This window comes from Vanellus vanellus (assembly GCF_965231255.1).
Source record: "Vanellus vanellus genome assembly, chromosome: 3".
Lineage (NCBI taxonomy): Eukaryota > Metazoa > Chordata > Aves > Charadriiformes > Charadriidae > Vanellus > Vanellus vanellus.
In genome coordinates, this window is record NC_138907.1 from 42401823 (window position 1) to 42419964 (window position 18142).

The following is an 18142-nucleotide window of genomic DNA, read 5'->3' on the forward strand; positions in this document are numbered from 1 at the left end:
TAAATAGAAGCTTATCAGATATGCCTTCTGAGTTGAAGAATATTGTGTAATTGTTCTTGCATGAATTGCTGATTGAATGTACAGTTTGACATCATGGCAGTTAAAATTTTCCTTTGTAGCTACTAAATAGCCAATGGATTTTCACTGCTATTGCTATACTTGCAAGAATCCATTGCAGGAACAGGTGACGTTTACCTGTTCAGGCTAAGGAAATAAAATTACAACTAAATCCAGTACCTCCAAAGCCTAGCTCAATCTGCCTGGTGCTTTGCAGTGCAATCATGTCAGTGCTGGTCAGGGAAGTATTTTTCTGACAAAAGTAATGCTGCTGAACCCAAATAGTTTATCCATCATGACTACCACTTCCTTGTGCACTTTGAGCACAAAAATAGCCACAAAACCAACACTTTGAATAATAAACACTAATCACTTATCTAATTGCCCAGTGACTTATTTGTAATAAAAAAGCGGAGACTTTTCTTTTTCAGTTTAAATGGTGACAAATTACACTCACCTTCAGTATTGACTCAGAGCAGATAGTGAGAATCTGGTGAAAAGCCCTGTTGTAAACCAGAACATTGATGCTTTTCTCATGCGTCTGTGGCACCTGTCTTGTGTCTTGTATCACATGAGTTAGGGGATAAATATCAATGACAACTGAACCTGCACAGGGTGAGAGGAGTGAGAATATATAGATTTTGTATATAGTGCCAGTTACTTTCCCTGGATACAAAAAGATTTTATGTAAACCATAGGGTTCATTTGAGTTCTTCTGAAGAGGATAAGGAATGTTTTCTGTTTCTTGAGAATATCTGTTCTCTAAACCAGAAAACATTCACACGTGCTCCCCACAAAGCACCAGTTAAACAATGGCTAAGTATTTACCTGCCTTAAACAACCACCTGCCCACCTTCGATGGGATTGATACCCTGACTCCAGATCATTAGGAGCCATAAATCCCCCAGTCCCAGCATGGGTTGGCATAGAATGGAATGAACCCAAATAATTAAAACTCTTAATTGGCAGATATATCACTAAAATAAATTCTGGTATCTGTTTTCTTAGAGATAAAGCAATTCTATCTGCAGGTAATGATGATGTCTTTCCAGTATCTTCCTTCATATGGCACTGCAGGGCTGAATGATGTTTTCTAGACACCTTCGAGTGCTCTCAGATCAGAAGGGTTGCAAAAACAGAGGCAGATGGGGGAAGACAAGACAAAAGAAAGGACAAGGTTTTTACAACGCAGGCTCACAAGCCAGACTACATGTACAGCGCAGTGCAGTGTAGTGTAGTGCAGTGTAATGTAGTGTCCTATTTCAGTTCCAGTATTACCACAGTTCCACCGGCAGAGGAGCAGCAGTCAGCAGTGAGCAGGCAGCAAAGGACGAAATTGCCTAATACTTGGCATAAGTCCAGGCACAGAGGCCAGCAGCTTGGCAAAGGCACAGAAGGAAAGCTGTGGCAATATTGAAATGAAGCATGAAGGTGAGCTGTGATTTATGGATGTTAGTGAACTGAAAATCCCCTCTGTAAAGTCAGGTAGATAGCAATGAGAATTCATTTGCCCACATATAGCCTCAGTCTTTTGTCCTCTTCAGGGGCAGGGAGACGTTCACTTAGCCTTTTAATGGAGTTATTAACAGAGTCTAGGACCAGATTTTTACAGATATTTAGGCACTGCTCCAATCATTGTTTATAAGGGTAAAGTTACCTCATTTTGTCAAGGATTTACGCATTTGAAGTCCCTACGTTACTAAGCCTTGAAAACTTAAATTTGAACTGAAGATCATATCTGTATTCTTTAGTGATTAAAAATCTTGAAAAACTAAAATGATTAATATTCTGGGCATTTTTTAAATAAGACCTAGAAGCTAAAGTTTCTTAAGCTTTGCAGTGCTTACCAAATGCCTAAATACATGTAATTTGTGGACTCAGTCCAATGCCTATATTTAGGCTTCTAAAACAGGTTTACTGACACAAAGATTCAGCAGAAACTACCAGGTCACTGAAAACAAAATATTTCACGTCCATCTTGTCAGATTTGACAAGCTTTTCAAGCTTTGTGCCTGGTTCCTAAACCAAGGACAGAAAAAGCTTTCTCCAAAGACAATGACCTTATTTGCCTGGTATGTCTCAAGCCTCTCTAGTGCCAGAACAGGTTCAAAGCTGTTTTTTTTTCAGCAAGTATGTCTCTGAGGCAGACAAACCCTGCCAGTTTCCAGAGTTTCTGCCTTAGATACAGAAGGCTAACATCCTTGATGACACCGGTGAAGCTCTGGTCCCTCGATGGTCCCAGGCTCCCTGCTACAGAGTCAGGAAACAGAGCCCCAAAACCTCGGGATGAGTTCCCACAATATTTCATTCCTGATCAATCGTAGAGTGTGTCTGTTGACACCACAGATTGTGGGTCTCTCTACCTACTGAGCTAAATAAAGAGTTTGAATACACTTGTGAGAGCTCCACAGAGACTATACTTTGCCGCTTTGATCTGCAAATGGGAGGAGTGTGCTAGAGGAATAGTATGGAGAAGATCAGCAACTTAGTAGCTTTCAAAAGATGACAAGGCTACAGAACAATATCTGTAGTTTTTTTTTTCTAACGAAGGCTCACCTTGCCTTCAGAGAAGCCTTTCTCATTTCCTCTGGTCCCTGTTGTTAATTCCCATGCTGCATATTTTTTACGCATATTTCTATATTGAAATTAGCACCATGTATAACAACATCCACTTTAAAATGGTCTTAATGTGAAAATGCCCTTACCTCCCAGTATTCTGTACATGTCATATACCTTATTCCTGTACTCAGCTTCAGTTGTATGCAATCATAAAGAAATGGCATTCTAGGAGAAGGGGGATGGGTGCTCTCACATAACAACTGCAGTAACATACCAGTGATAAGCATGCCACGATCATTGTCAAATACCATGGCAAAGGTTTCCATCTCTCCAGGACTCCCTTGATTATCATGGAAGACCTGCAGCAGTGAAAGGGTCTGTATATCCCACACTCTAAAAATCTAGAGAGAGAAGGGAGAAAATCTAGTACTGTATCAAGTATCACATTGAATTTTCAACTACTATTTGTTTCTATGACAGTAATATTATAGCCTCCAATGAAAATCACATTGTTAAGCATGGTACATCCCTGAATAAACAAGGCAAATACCAAAGGTATCTGTATCCCCATTTTACTATGAATAAAAGGCAAAGAAAGGCTGAGTTTTGTAATCTTGACCTGACAAGTCCACAGTGGAACCAGATCTCCTGAGAACTGGTTCTACTCCTTAATGACGAGATGACTCTGTTGTGTCACACTTTTCAGTCACATACAGATAAATGCCAATAGTTTAAAAGCTTGTATTTGAACTGGACTATCAAATGGTGTGCAACAGTACAAAGATAAATTTCAGAGGGTTCCAGCTAAAGGAATTCCTGAAATCTTTGAGTGACAGCAGATGTTGGAGCAAATCAGGATCAGGACACACTGCAGAAGGATCATTGTTTTGCATATGTAGTTCTTTTGCTCTCCATAACCAGATGCTACTGATCACAGTTGGGGCACTACCCTGTAAGGAACACTAGATATATTAGGTATCTTTGTTCTTACTTTCAGTTTCAATGGAAAACACAGCACTTGCTTTAAACTTTAGAATTACACATCAGTAATTGTATGTTAGCAACACTTACTCATCCTGCCTGATCAAAACCTGTGTTGAACTTAGTGCTATGCTCTTAATCCTGCAAGACATCATGATATAATTTCAGAGATCCCATTCAGCTGCCAAAATCATGGTGAGCTTTATACAGGCGTTTGTGCAAGTTATTTGTATTTTTTCAATTGTGTTACTAAAAGGCGGGGCTGCATTTTTAATTGGGATTTTAACACAAAGACACATGTCAGTACAATGGTCCCATCAATACTGGTAGTGTTGTGGGTGTTTACAAAAGTCATTGAATCTTTGGATGAAATGCTCCATAAAATGTAAGTCCATAAAACACATCAGCACAAGCCCATGAAATATTCAACTGAATTTGATAACTGAGCTGTGTCTCAGACAGAAATATCACATGAATAATTCTGCTTCCTGTGCTACAGTCCCTGGAGGTCTTCCTCTCTGGGGCTGGGCTGCTGTTTCTCTAAAACAGCAATAATTTTGGGAGATCTAATGAGGAAAAAAAAATAATCCCAGGAAATATCCCAGGGAAATCCACTGCCATTTCTTCGATTCATCTCAGGATTTCCTATATGGTGACAAACATTACGGTAAAGGTAGGTCTAAGTCTGCAGACAGCTTGGGTGCAGATTCTTGCATTATATTCCTGAACACCTACTTAATTCACCCGCAGGTAAAAGCAGCTGTACATTAGCTTGCCTGTTGTGCAAAGACAGTCCAGTAAGCCTCTCGAAACCCGCCTAAGCAGCTGTCCATAACAGATGGTCATTGTAACAGAAAAAGAAGCTAGCGGAATTGGGACAGCAAGACTGCAAGTTCATTTGTAAATTACTTGTTTTTTCTTTCTGACTGATATTTTAGATATGACTGGCACCTTAGAAAAAAGAGATTAGACAGAACAGAGAATGTAGAGCTCTGTTCAGTACTTCCATATAATTTCATAAAAGTTTTAATGACATAAGCTACTTGCTAAGGCCATTAACAAGTTATGCCCCGGGAAATGACTTACAGCCAGTCTTATATCAGAAGTGCTCGAAATCACTATCTGATGCGTAACTCAAATTCAGCACAGTCAGGGTGCTATTGACCTAGAAATGCTGGTGACTGGTAGAAGAAAGATGGATTAAATTATCATTAAAGACATTTGATCTGCAAAGTAATTGCTTTGAGCTCATCTTGCCTAACACCAAGCTAGAAATCTGACAGGAAGAACTCTGAGGAAAAATGAAGAACATGGCATTTGTTAACCTCATAAAGAAAATAGTTACAATCAAATTCACTGCTGAAAACTCAGAAAATTCAGTTCCGTAATATCACTTACCTTATAATAGAGAGATCTTTGGAAACCTAAAACAACCCTGAGAAATATTGTCACTTCAAATTTGGGATTACATAATTTTACTTCTGCAGAGTACCTCTTGTATCTGTCCATTTGGTCACATAAAAGCTAAATTATTTTTTTTTTACATACTTCAGGGAAAAAAGTTGTTTTACACCTATAAACAGAAAAAGTAAGTGGTTTTCCAAAAGACACGCAGCAAATCATAGTCTGAAACATAACCCACAAGTTTTGACTATTTCAGCTTTCCTCACCATAGCTTATTCCCTTCTTCATTTTGAAATGTATTTATTTTTCTGTTGAACAGAGCATGTGCATGTAATAATCCATAGGCAGCATGTCATGTCCTTAAAAATGCTTTTGATAATGAGGAATACTGCACTTGTGCATATGTTCATGTTATGAAAAGTTGATTGCAATTGCCAGGAATTCTTTCCTCCAAAGAAACACACTATACAATTAAGAATGAATGTTTGTTACTTTGGATGTTATAAAATGTTGAAGTATCTCTATTGTTTTCACTTAACAGAGGATGTTTAGCCTGGAGAAGAGGAGGGTTGTTTAGCCTGGAGAAGAGGAGGCTGAGGGGAGACCTTATCACCCTCTACAACTACCTGAAAGGAGGTTTTAGAGAGATGGGAGCTGACCTCTTCTCCCTGGTGACAAGTGATAGGACAAGAGGAAACGGGTTCAAGTTATGTCAGGGCAGGTTTAGATTGGATATTAGGAAGCATTTTTTCACCGAAAGGGTTATTAAACATTGGAATAGGCTGCCCAGGGAGGTGGTGGATTCACCATCCCTGGAGGTGTTTAAGAAAAGGGTAGATGAGCTGCTTAGGGACATGGTTTAGGAGTGGTGGTGTTTTTATCAGGGTAGGTTAACGGTTGGGCTTGATGATCTTAAAGGTCCCTTCCAACCTCACTAATTCTATGATTCTATGATTCTATGATTCTATGATTCTATGTCAGCATGGAAAAAACACCACTGCTAAAAAAACCCAACGAAATAGAAGACTGTTCACTGTTTGTGGAATAAAAATAATGGAGACAGTAATGGATGGAAATTATTCAGGGATACATAGATTTTGAGATTATTGGACTTTCCATCAGTAACCTGGATGGAAACCAGATTTTAAAGGAAGTTACAGAGGATCCAGCAAAATTCTGAAAAGGAAGGGAAGAAAGGAATCAGATACACCTATCAGTGTAAATCACGTTTGGCACCAGAGAGAAGTTCACACATGAGTGTTTCAGAATTTTAAGGAGAAAGAAAATTTCTCCTGAATATTTTTTTTTGTTTGCAGGAAAACTCAAAAGGAAGAGGATCTAAAGAACTTCTTACTGAGGTTAAATTTTCTCTGAGACAGTACTGAGTCAGAAGAACCATGTCCATCATATTACTCTGATAGACTCTGATAGATTACATTTCAGGAGTTTACTCAGACATGCACTTTCTAATACATACAAAAAGACCTTCAGGGAGAAATAGACAGTGAGAAGGCGTGAAAAAGGAAATCTGGTTGGATAGAAAAAATGATGAAACTGTTCATCCAGGTGACAGTAGACCAGGAAAAATAGAAGTATTGGTGACGAAAGTTGATAAAGTTAAGGCAATATTGCAGGTAGATCTCCAAGCTCAATTCTGGCAGTCACAATTAGAGCATGTAAAAACAGCTGTAAGAACTGAATATTAATCAGAAGCAGGTATCTATGGAGATACTCTAGTTGGGTGAAAAGAATAAGTCACTGAACAGAGATATAATGACTTTTCCATAAGCATCACCCACATCTGTTACAAAGCTAGTGAAATTATACAAAACAAAACCAAAGACTGACAATTCTAATAATCTCATGGACTATTCAAGTTAAACTGGTCAACAACTGAAACATAAATTTGACAGTTTATTTATCAAATCAATAAGAAAATAAGATGATTTTACAGTGCACGTGAATATAAGTAAGGGCATATTTCTTGCTGCTTGTTCAGCTATAAATGCCAGTACCACATTAAGAAAAAGCAGTCACTTAAAGTGGTAGCAAAATCCTGGACACATTACAGCATTCATAAGTCTCTTCCCTTCCTTTCAGTCTTCTTCCTTTCCCAGCCAGTGGGCAGGGATGGGGAGATTACGTCAATCACTGTTCCACATGAGTAACTCCCACACAAGGCATCACCAGCATGGCCGCGAGATATAATGTCACTGCTGTTCATCTGCGTCAGCACACATGACTGTGCATGAATTCATGCATGAAGAGCGGCAACAAAAGGCATGCTTATTTGGAAATTAGGAGGTGACTAGGGAGAGTTGCCTTAGGAATGTTTTGTTAGTAACATTGCTGTTGTACTTATTTATTGAAGAACTTTCCACAGCAGCCTGACAAATGCCAGGAATCCCTGAAGCCCTCTGAAAATATATTCTTTATGGCAAAATGCTTCTAGACTGTGTTTTCTGAAATCACAGAATACAGACTATATTCAAACAAACCAAACACATTATGGAGGAGATGGAGTGTGGAGAGAAGGAGCTTCCAGTGTTTTTGGAAACAACGTCTTTCCTTCTTCCAGGTGTTTCCACCTTACAGGGAAAGCTGAGCTATACTTGCACAGCACCATATCAACAACACTGGTTTACATTAATGAAAACCCTGGTTCAGTTTGGGTGCTAGCAGAATTGGCTTTGACCCAGAGGTACACCTTTTTTTAAGAGTTAGCAGAGCAGGGATTCTTGCCTCTGTTCCCACATTGTGGCCAACCTCCTTCACACTGCTGGTAACAGGCACAGAGGGGCACTCGAGGAATGCATGCTGTGTCTCTTTTCTATCTCGGCTGTGACAGCTTTAGCAAACTACTCTGTTATCCTCTCCAGGACTGCAGTCTCGAGCACTTCCCTCTGTTCTGGGTTGTTCTTCTTGTGGCTTTCATTTTTCAACCCAATGTTAAAACTACATAGTTACAGATGTAATTTCCACAGACCCTAAGCAAAATTGGGAACCAAATCCTTCCAGAATTCAGTGAGGGTTCTTGCCAAATGTGTATATTTGCATATATAAACACCTTTCTCTCAAGCACAACCTTCCTTCAGGCTCTAAAATTCAGAAGACAGAAAAAAGCCTGAACTATCTTTTCTATCTGGTCTGAAGCCTATGTTTTATGAGCATGTAAAAACAGTGACACCCCTCTCGTATTTTTCTTAATACACACACACAGACAAATGAAGAGCAAAAGATTCCTCTTACCAACTAAAATGGGAACAGCAGAGGGAGACATAACAAAGATGGGAAACGGGAAGACAAATTTGGTAAATAAATATTCTACACACTCTCAGTACAATAAAGTTCAGGCTCTGAAACATTGTGTCTCCTGCTGGGTTGTTATGAGGAAAACATGGAAACATACTTTGACTTTGGAAGAAGTGAATCCTCTTCTGCTCCTTTCTGTCTGTAATTAACCGAGAAGAAAAAGACTAAAGTCCATGATTTGCTGACACCGCGCCCCTCCCCCGCAAGATAATACCTTCAAATTACTGCTAGTTAAGAATAAGAAAGTCACCTTAAAACACTGCTCTATAGAAAATATCTCAGCAACTCTTAAGAGAAAATAGTAACTTCCTTTTAGTGCTTCCGAACTCTGCTCATACTTTTTGTAGGTTAAGGAAAATTTGTTTTTTAAAAAAGACAGACAACTTTCCTCAGTTGTACAGAATGGTGATCCTGCAAGTCTTTAAAACAACTTATGAAAAAACACTTGTGCAGGAAAATCCAAAATCCAGCTACTCTTGGGGCAGAAAGAAGTTGCACCAGCCACAGAATTTGCTGTAGGCATAGACAGGAAGAGTAAGCAACAATTAAAGTTGATTTTCTGCTGAAGTGTTCAGTTTATCTGCTCCTATTTGCTACATGGTTCAACTGTTTCAGGGGAGCATTGAAGACTCCATGATGTAAGTGAAAAAAATTACAAATTCATACAGAACATCTGAGCCCTCAAAGATAAAAATCACCAGGCATGAAGCACAGGTCGAACTGCAGTTCTGCTTGCTGTGTTATTTAATAGAGTAAGTGATCTGCTGAGAGTGCTGTTATGTGTCTTGTGATCCCTGAAGGTGATCCTGCAAAGTAGTACAACTCCCTGTAGTTGTTAGAAGACCTAGGAACAAACTGATGTCAATGGGATTACTTGTGAGGCTAAGGCAAGGAGGATTTAGCTCTAAGCACATTAACGCAACATGGTGCAGCAGATGGTACTATAACTACTGCCTTATTGAGACAGTAATTTGGTGAAGTTCAAAATTATGACCATTTCAAATCACTTCCTCAAATAGTACCATTAACCTGGTAATACATAAGGTTACTTTCCTTTTCCCAAACATGGAGGAATGCTGTAAAGAAATCAGACTGGTTTATATGCAATAGTGAGTCTAATTGTATAGTAATGAGCCTGCAGAATATTTACTGTATGCTATGCAATGACTGAGTGTGTATAAAGGCTCTCTCTGTGTGTCTCTCTCTGTACTGTGTGCTTGGTGTGCTGACAATAGGCCTACCTGACCCGTAATGCGAAGATGAAATAACCTTCAACACTTCTGGAGAACAGTTTCAGTGGACATTTAGATGGTGTGTGGGTCAGAAGCAGGAAGCTAGAGGTGTAGGACAGAGGTGACTACCCATGAACACCCAGATCAGAAGAGGTCCACACCAGTTAGGTTCCTTCTATCAACCTTCAGCCAATCTTAGAATGATGCTCTCACCTTTGACATAGGGTTTGTAGTAATTTTCAGGTATACAACACTCCATTTACATTTTGAAGATCTCCTATTTCTTCATTCCCCAATAGAAAAATAAGCAATGAGATAACTACAGGTCTGGAAATTTATTTTTATATAGCTTAAACCCTAGATCTCAGTTTTCTGGTAGAAGAACTCCAGAAACCAGCACAGGCGGAATATAGATCTCTGATTCAATCTGCAGCAAATAGAGATTATTTAATGCTTTAACCATCAAATACTTGTCCAGAAACAGAACATCTAGTGGATCATTTCCTTCATGTATGCTGAGAATACATGAGGACAATCTGTTCATAAAGGAAATTTGTGCATTCTCAGATATACTGAGAAACAAAACATCATTTTGCAAAGATACAACCATAGCTAGGACAGATAGTTTCCTCTGACAGTCCAGCTGCATGCTGGATGTAAGCATGCAGGTATGTTATACACCATGTAAGTCTAAGAACTACAGAAGGAAAATGTAGGTGTGAGCCAAAAAAGTAAATTTAAAATTAGTTCTAATCCCTTTCACTTTTTCACAGAGTCACAGAATGGTTGAGGTTGGAAGGGACCTCTGGGGTCATTTTGTCTAATTCCACTGTTCAACTGGGGCTACCTAGACCCAGTTGCCCAGGACCATTTCCAGATGGATTCTGAATATCTCCAAGGATGGAAACTCCACAACCTCTCTGGGCAACCAGTGCCAGTGCTTGGCCTCCCTCATAGTAAAAGAAGTGTTTCCTGATGTTCAGATGGAACTTCCTGTGTTCCAGTTTTCATTGCTTCTGGTCCTGTCACTGGGCACCACTGAAAAGAGCCTGGCTTCATCTTCTTTACAGCCTCCATTCTGATATTTATCTACATTGATGAGATATTCTTTGAGACTTCTCTCCTGTAGGCTAATTTTATAGAGTTTATTTGCAGAAATAGAGAAAGCATATTTGAATAATGGAAAATGGACAGGAAATAACAGAAAAATGAAAAGTTACATGAAAAGTCCAAAGAAGAATATTCAGTGTTACTGAAGGATTATGCAATATAAGAGGACAAAAAAGTTCTTAATATCTGGGAGGAACAAGTAAACCAAAGAGGATAAAAGCACAGCCCAAGGGAAGGATTAACTTTGACTTTCAAAGTACTATACAAAAAATGTATCTGATATAGATGTGGCCACATAATTACTGTGAAGGATGACTAGAGGAAATTTCCCAAATGCCTCTTTTTCAAATTATCTAGATTAAATTTAATATTGTTGATATACAGTACATTTCAGTGACAGCCACAATTAGCAATGGTTTGACATAAATTAAACAATGTGCTTCCAGCTCAGCTGCTGTCATTTTTCGGGAAGACAAATGACTGTATTATAAATATATCCTTAAAACAGTGTCATGTGCTTTCAAAATAGGTTAGATAAACATCCACACTAAACTACACAGGCATTGATGCAATCACCTGCTCAGTTCCAGACAGGCAAAAGACATTTATGAATTCCCATCAGGATATCACACAGCCTGTTTGCCATTGAGCAGATGTAGAGAGAGAACTGGAGATTGATAGCATTAAGGTTTGAGTAAATTTACAAAATCCAGAAAAAAAATTAATTACATATCTTCCCTGAAACCCTAAAAGTTGCCTTTGGGTTCTGTAAGAACAAAACTAACATATATATAACAGAGTTAATTTAGTATGGGCAAATTTCAGCAAGGAAATGTTTATGTGCTTGCATAAAGTTGGGTGCATCAGATTTTGAAGAAATTATGAATGGAATGAAGTTATGTCATGCCCTAGAATAGAGATGCAAGAAATCACCATTTATTGTACTACTCTCCTACCGTATGTAAATGTGTGCATTCCTCTTTCAGTATTAGCTGCCAAAAATGAAATTTCTTTTGAAGAGAAAAAGACCAAAGAACATTCCCTCCACTGATTCAAAACAAAGGTTTTGTGTTTTTACGAATGATACTGTACAGTGGTGTAAAGGCTGGGAACATATTCCTTACCCGAGCCCCACTGATGATCAAAGAAAACTGAGATTGGTTTTATGCATTGAAGCCTGTAGGGTCAAATCTTGCTCACCTGACTCACCTAAGTGGTATAATTCAATCAAACCCACCACTGGATGCATTCTAGTAAAATAAATGGAGCGACCAGTGTAGCAAATTTTGTCTTACTGACTTCCATTGACAACTCAAGCAGGCAATACATAAAGTTTCAGCCTCCACTGTTTTAGTTGTGAATACCCGCTCCACATTAAGTGAGACAGAGTGGTTGTCACTGCTTCACAGCCTTTCAGTACAAGGGCTATGCAGCCTGGTCTGGTCTCTGCCATTGGCCTTGATCTTCTTGTTTCCACAGAGCATTATGAGATCATCTTTCAGATAATGACCTGCTTCCTGCCACAGCTCCAGGTTTAATAATCTCTGTCCCTATGAGTGTTTTTTTTCCTCAATACTTTCTGAGTTCATTCAAAGAATCCTATAAATGAAAAAATGAAGTAATAAATGCTTCAGGCTGCAGGATGAGAATAAGAATGGGCAAACTAACTATAGAGAGGAAGGGGCAATGAAGGGATGAGTCACATGGAGGAGAGGAAAAAATAAACACAGCAGAGATTTCCTATGCAGCATTCTTCTGTCTGGGCTGGGGTGTCAGGTCAGTTTTCCATTATTTTTCTACCCCACAGATTGCTCTCATGTTACTATACACTCCGTAGAACTAATTCTTCAGCTGATTGGGCCCCGTTTAAAAAAAAAAAGACTAGCAATTTCTATTAAATTACAGTATTGGTATTTGTAGAAAAATGCTGTAGTGCCAATGTAGTAACCAGGCAGATCAAGCACCTTTACACAGGACAGTCTTGCCTTGCCTGGGTTGAAACACCCAACTCATGTCGTGGTTGATTCTATCTAGTGTATCCTGAAGCATCCAAGGATGCTTCTTAGCTGTAGTTCCAAGTCCAAAGATAGCATTTTTTTAAGGACTTATATATTCTACCAGCATTTCTTTTCAATAAAAAAGATATTGCTTAGGTGCTTGAATAAGCCATATTATTTTACTTCATACTCCCTGAGACCTAAGAGAAAATGGTGCAAAATAGTTGCAACAGTGGGAAATACCTCACTCATTCCTCTTTTTATAACTCCCAAATGATACATATCAATGAAAGTATAGCCATAAATCAAAAGAATAGGCTGTTGCAGCCATTTTGGAAAAAATGTTTCCTGAAAATGAGGTTAGTGGCTTCTGCAGAATAATTCAGACCAAAGAGTTATATACATTAGTATTTACAGTTAAATACCTACACTTTCACTTTCATGTCAATAACCTAATCTATGACTCCAACTTACTGATACTTTAGCAAAGAGTCCATGTATTATGTGAAAATCTGAGTCTGTATTTTGGTGGAATGACACAAAGGACAAGTTAATACCTTCAGACAAATTTAGCAGTAATTCCTTTGGAAATATTTTCAACCAAAACACAAGTCAAGACAGACAAGTGTAGTTGTGATGAATGTGGTTCCTGTTGGTTTGCAGTATATAATTTAACATTGAGAATAGTTTGTGGGAAATCTCAACACAAGATTTGGAACATGTTCCTACGATTAGGAAGAAGTAGATCACATCGATATTTCAGATCTCCTAGTAAATCCACTTAACTGAACAGCAGAAGAAAAAGACGTGCTGTGGACTACAACTGTAATTGCGCCTCTACACACCGTTACCTTTAAGGTCTTCACTACCTGGAAGATAAGGAATAAATTTATTTCCAGGAATATTAAATTCTGAAGCAAGTCCAGCAGCCCAGAATTATGACAATCCCTGCCTGTGCCCTCCCCTCTTCCTCAGTGCCTCTACTATGGAAATACTAATTCATATGACTAAAGGACCTACAGAAATTAGTTACAAACTTATGGTTCTACCTAATTTTTAAATATTCTTATGTTATAAACCTGAGAAATTTTAAGTTTTGTGATAAGAGAATTTGATATATGCATAATTTTTGAATAGCTGCCTGACAGCATTTTACTAATAAATTGTTCTATCAAGAAATCCTTATAACATTGGAGCAAATTGCTCATGTGCTGGACTAGTTTAAGGAATCTTCATTTTCTTAAATGGAACTGTTATTTTAGTTCAAATTCCAAAATATTTTCTTATTTGTTGTCAAAAGTTTGTTTTGTTATTACTGGCTCAGGGCAGTCTGTTTTCAGTTAAATCAAATATCACAGCAGGTTTTTTCATTGGTTTCCAGAAAGCAGTATTGTACACTGGCCAAAATGACCCCGTGTAAATAAATAAGTCTGCTCAAAAAAATTCACATGAATTCCAGGTTTCAGTGCAATGTATCCTGGGCTTATCTGCCACCAAATACAGTACTGATTTTTGACACCCAAGAGAGTGAGCTCTCTCTGCAGATCTATTGAGGTCTACCGCAAAGAAAACCTAAGTGATGTAAGAAGACAGCACTGCTCAGCCAGCAGATGTCTCCCATGCTGACAAGCAGAACTGATCTAGGGAAGAATAAAGAAAACCTTTGATATCAGTTTTCTTTCACTGGATGTATTTGAAGGATGCTTGTTTTATGTCACCTCGTAATTCTAGAAAGAAGTGAGAACTAATGACTAATTCAGCATGGGCAGTGACCGTTTTTCTCTTTGCAAGCCAAGAAGCCATGCATATACATTTCAGATTTTGGCACCAGCTCTTCTTTTAGAAGAGATTGTAGAAAGATCCGGACTTACCTCCAGCTGTCTATTCATTAGATTGCATAATACAGCTTTGACTGGTTAAGAACGAAGGAGGGCCAAAGTGATCTTGTTTGTTGTTTCTTAAAGAATATCTATATCAAAATTATCCAGATTACTTTAATTTTGTTATAGTAGAGCTGTACTTCTGATTTTTGTAGTTAGTTTACAGCACTAGATAAATAATGAGTATTTTCTCTAAGACTAATTGATTTCAAGTGCCTGAGCCTCAGATTGTTTTTTATTTTACCACAGGCAGTGCTGAGAGCACAACGTCTATAGCTAACCTTGACCAGAGTACTCAGGTCAAGTGCCACAATAGTACAAGTAGACTTTACCATTATATCTGACCTCTAGAGTACACTGAAACAATAGAGCGCTGCAATTCATCCCAGAGTCCTTGCTCCCTGATAATCAGGATGGGAACCCCGACAAATAGTGCTATGAATCTCTGTTTTGTTCATGCCTAGGTTCACTTAAGTGGAGATAACTGTGCTGGGATGTAGGGTGCAAGAGAATGGTGTGCACATTGGTCCTTATGCTAATGCTAAGTGGGGATGCAGCCAAGTTTTGCACCAGGATGAGAGAGCTATACAGAACACAGGAAATTCCATCTCAACACGAGGAAAAACTTCTCTACTTTGAGGGTGACAGAGCACTGGAACAGGCTGCCCAGAGAGGTTTTGGAGTCTCCTTCTCGGGAGATATTTCAAACCTGCCTGGATGCATTCCTGTGCAACCTGCTATAGGTGAACCTGCTTTGGCAGGGGGGTTGGTCCCCTCCAACCCCTACCATTTTGTGATTCTGTGAAAAGATGTGGGATGCCCACGGGATCCACTGAGCCCACAGTACTGAACATCATCAGCATGTGTCTACTTAGACGAGAAGTGATTGAGGTAGAGAAGGACAGATACAAAATAGCTTCTTAATTCTGACATGCATATTATTCCACAAAAATACAGTAATGGTTCATGCCAAGGCCAGATCTTGTGAGTACAAATGTAGTGAAAATTTAATAAATCATTTGTGTATCATCTATTTCTCAAGTCCTTTAAAGAACAGCTAAAAATAGTGAGAAGTGTACCTACTATAACATTTTTTATATTATTTTGTATTCTTCTTGTATGACATATAAAAATTTCCCTTCTTTCTTTAACTTCCCCTGGTTGTCTGATAGAAGCTATGATTGTCCACCTGTGAAACTATAACTTTCTCACTACAGTCACTTATGCCAGAAAATAAGGACTATCTAAGCATGGTGAGAATTAAGAAACTAAACTTGACTGGGAAGATGATGCTGTTGTCATACACATCTCAGTTCCTGAAGGAAATGGAAACAAACAATACACAGAATATATGGAAATTTACTGCATTTCTGATAGAAGCCTTGATGATATAAAGAATACCCCAGTCTCTGAATACACATCTACCTAAAGAACATAATGTGTAACCCAACAGGGACAGGAGAAATACTACAATCTTCTTTCAGATTCTGTCATCGGAGGAAAATATTTCTCTAGTGCATTAGACTTAGGGTTACCTTTAGGATGCTTTATAATTTATATAGAATAAAAGTATCTTTACAATAAGTCAATAACATTTTCAATATAGTTCAAGAAAAATAGCCATAAAGTATAAAATTGGTCCAAGACTTCAAATGTGCTAATATAACAACTACAACTCTAAATTAAAAAAAAAAGTATTCCCTACTTTTGACCTTGTTCTGTATTTTTCACTGAAAAAATGGCACAATAACAACGCTTTATTTTAATATGAATATCTGACAAGTTTTAGGGTAAATTTAATTTTGGGAATGTCAAGAAAAAATATTAATTTAATTTTCCTAATCTTTTCCCTAGTCCTCCTATTCTGTCAAAAAGCTAATGCAAAATTTGATGATGATAAAGAGATTTTGTTTCCCTTGCTTACAATGCTTCCATGAGATCATTGATATCTCTCTAACTTAGTTTTCAGTGAAGATATATAGACTGTCATTGTTTTGCTTCAGTGGCCTCCTGTATCACAGTCACTGAAAAATGAAAACAAAATAGAGGAAACTGTTTTGATTTTTCTTATGATAGGCAGGTTGGAAAGCAAGTTGGTCTTTGTTTCTTAGGTAGAAACAAATTATGTTTAATATAACATTAAAACTTCCCTGGAAGTTGAGCACTTTTGTATTATACCTAGTTCTTGTCTATACGAACACAAACATGCTTTAACTGCGCTGGAAGCAATCCTGTTAGAGCTGACCTTCCTCCACTACTGTGTAAACCATGTACACCATCTACAGATTAAATTCTTTGAGGCACAAAGTGATCATCACTTTATTTGTAAAGTTCTTTAGACTTCTTTGTGAGGGATCCCTTCTTTTTGGATATAGTTTTCAACTATGACCACAAGATTTACCTAACTTTTGAAAGTCTAGGAATTTACCTCTATTTCTTTTTGAGAAGTGTAATTTCTGCCTTATGACTCACAGCACCATTTAAAGACACATAGCTTTTAATTAAAACATACTTTCATATATTCATTTTCAGGTACAAGTGATCTTACTGATGTCATAGGCACAACTCCACTACATTTAGTTAAGATCAGGTGTCCATATACTTGGACACTTGTAAAATAGACTTTGCTTCCCTCAAAGTCACCATATTGAAGGGCCCAGAAGGGACCTTAAGAGCTCTTCCAGTCATTTACTGCCCCAGGGCCTTCATTCTTGGTTGCTTTTCTATAAATATCTTCATGTACATTCATTCCCCTTAAGTCATGTTTTATGTCTTATTCCATTTTTCCTACATGTATAGCTTGCAGGCTATCTGTCAAAACCCTCCTTAATTCAGCAGTAATGTATGCCTGTAGCAAATGTACAGAATTACATACAGAACACACAGGTATAGATTTATACAAGTGAGGAAGGGGGAATAATTATGGCTCCGGGATTATGGGAGATTTTGGATTACTTATTTTCAGCTAGTAGTACTTTTAGAAGGGGGTGGGTTATGTGAAGAATAGGATTAAAGACATGAAAATGTGGTATTTACTGGCACCTCAATGAGCAGTGGTAAGCAATTATGGCAGAGGAGCAGCACAGACAGAATAAATAGCTCAGTAACATTTCCTACATAACCCAACAAAAATATGGAAACCTTTGAGATAGATGGATATCTCAGTAGACTAACTATATCAGGTCCTTGTTATATAGGAGGTATTTTCCACAGATCATACCTTCAATTTTAATGACCATTCTGAACTCTAATACTTCTGCCTAGGGTCTGCAGCCTTAATCAGTTTGGGGCAACTGATTATGCTTTCAAAGCATATGTATGCTTTCTGTTCCATCATTGCAGACGTCAATGAAAATATTGAATACTGCTGAATATTGAAGATATTGAATAGGACTACTCTTGGAAGAGCTCCATAGCCATTCATAACTACTCCTTCAGTAGCTTCTCATTTATTTTTGCACATATTTTTAGAAGTTTTATTCTCTCCTGAACAGTCTCATTTTGACAAGCGAGATAAACCACTGATGCCATGATTCCACCAATAACTTAAAGGAAACTCATCCGTGTCCAGCAGAATCTTGCAATATTTGGTTTATGAAGTTTTATTATT

The 18142-nt window shown here is 38.1% G+C and overlaps 1 protein-coding gene across 1 annotated transcript in view; it reads right to left on the reverse strand.

Annotated features, from left to right (window-relative positions):
* Positions 1-18142, reverse strand: part of WDR64 (WD repeat domain 64) — a gene marked incomplete at both ends in the record, with an annotated part of 73846 nt that overhangs the window by 24223 nt on the left and 31481 nt on the right. Inside the window, 2 exons of the mRNA XM_082480700.1 lie at positions 515-663; positions 2891-3017. Of these exons, the coding sequence (XP_082336826.1) occupies positions 515-663; positions 2891-3017 (276 nt within the window). The remainder of the gene's footprint in view (positions 1-514; positions 664-2890; positions 3018-18142) is intronic.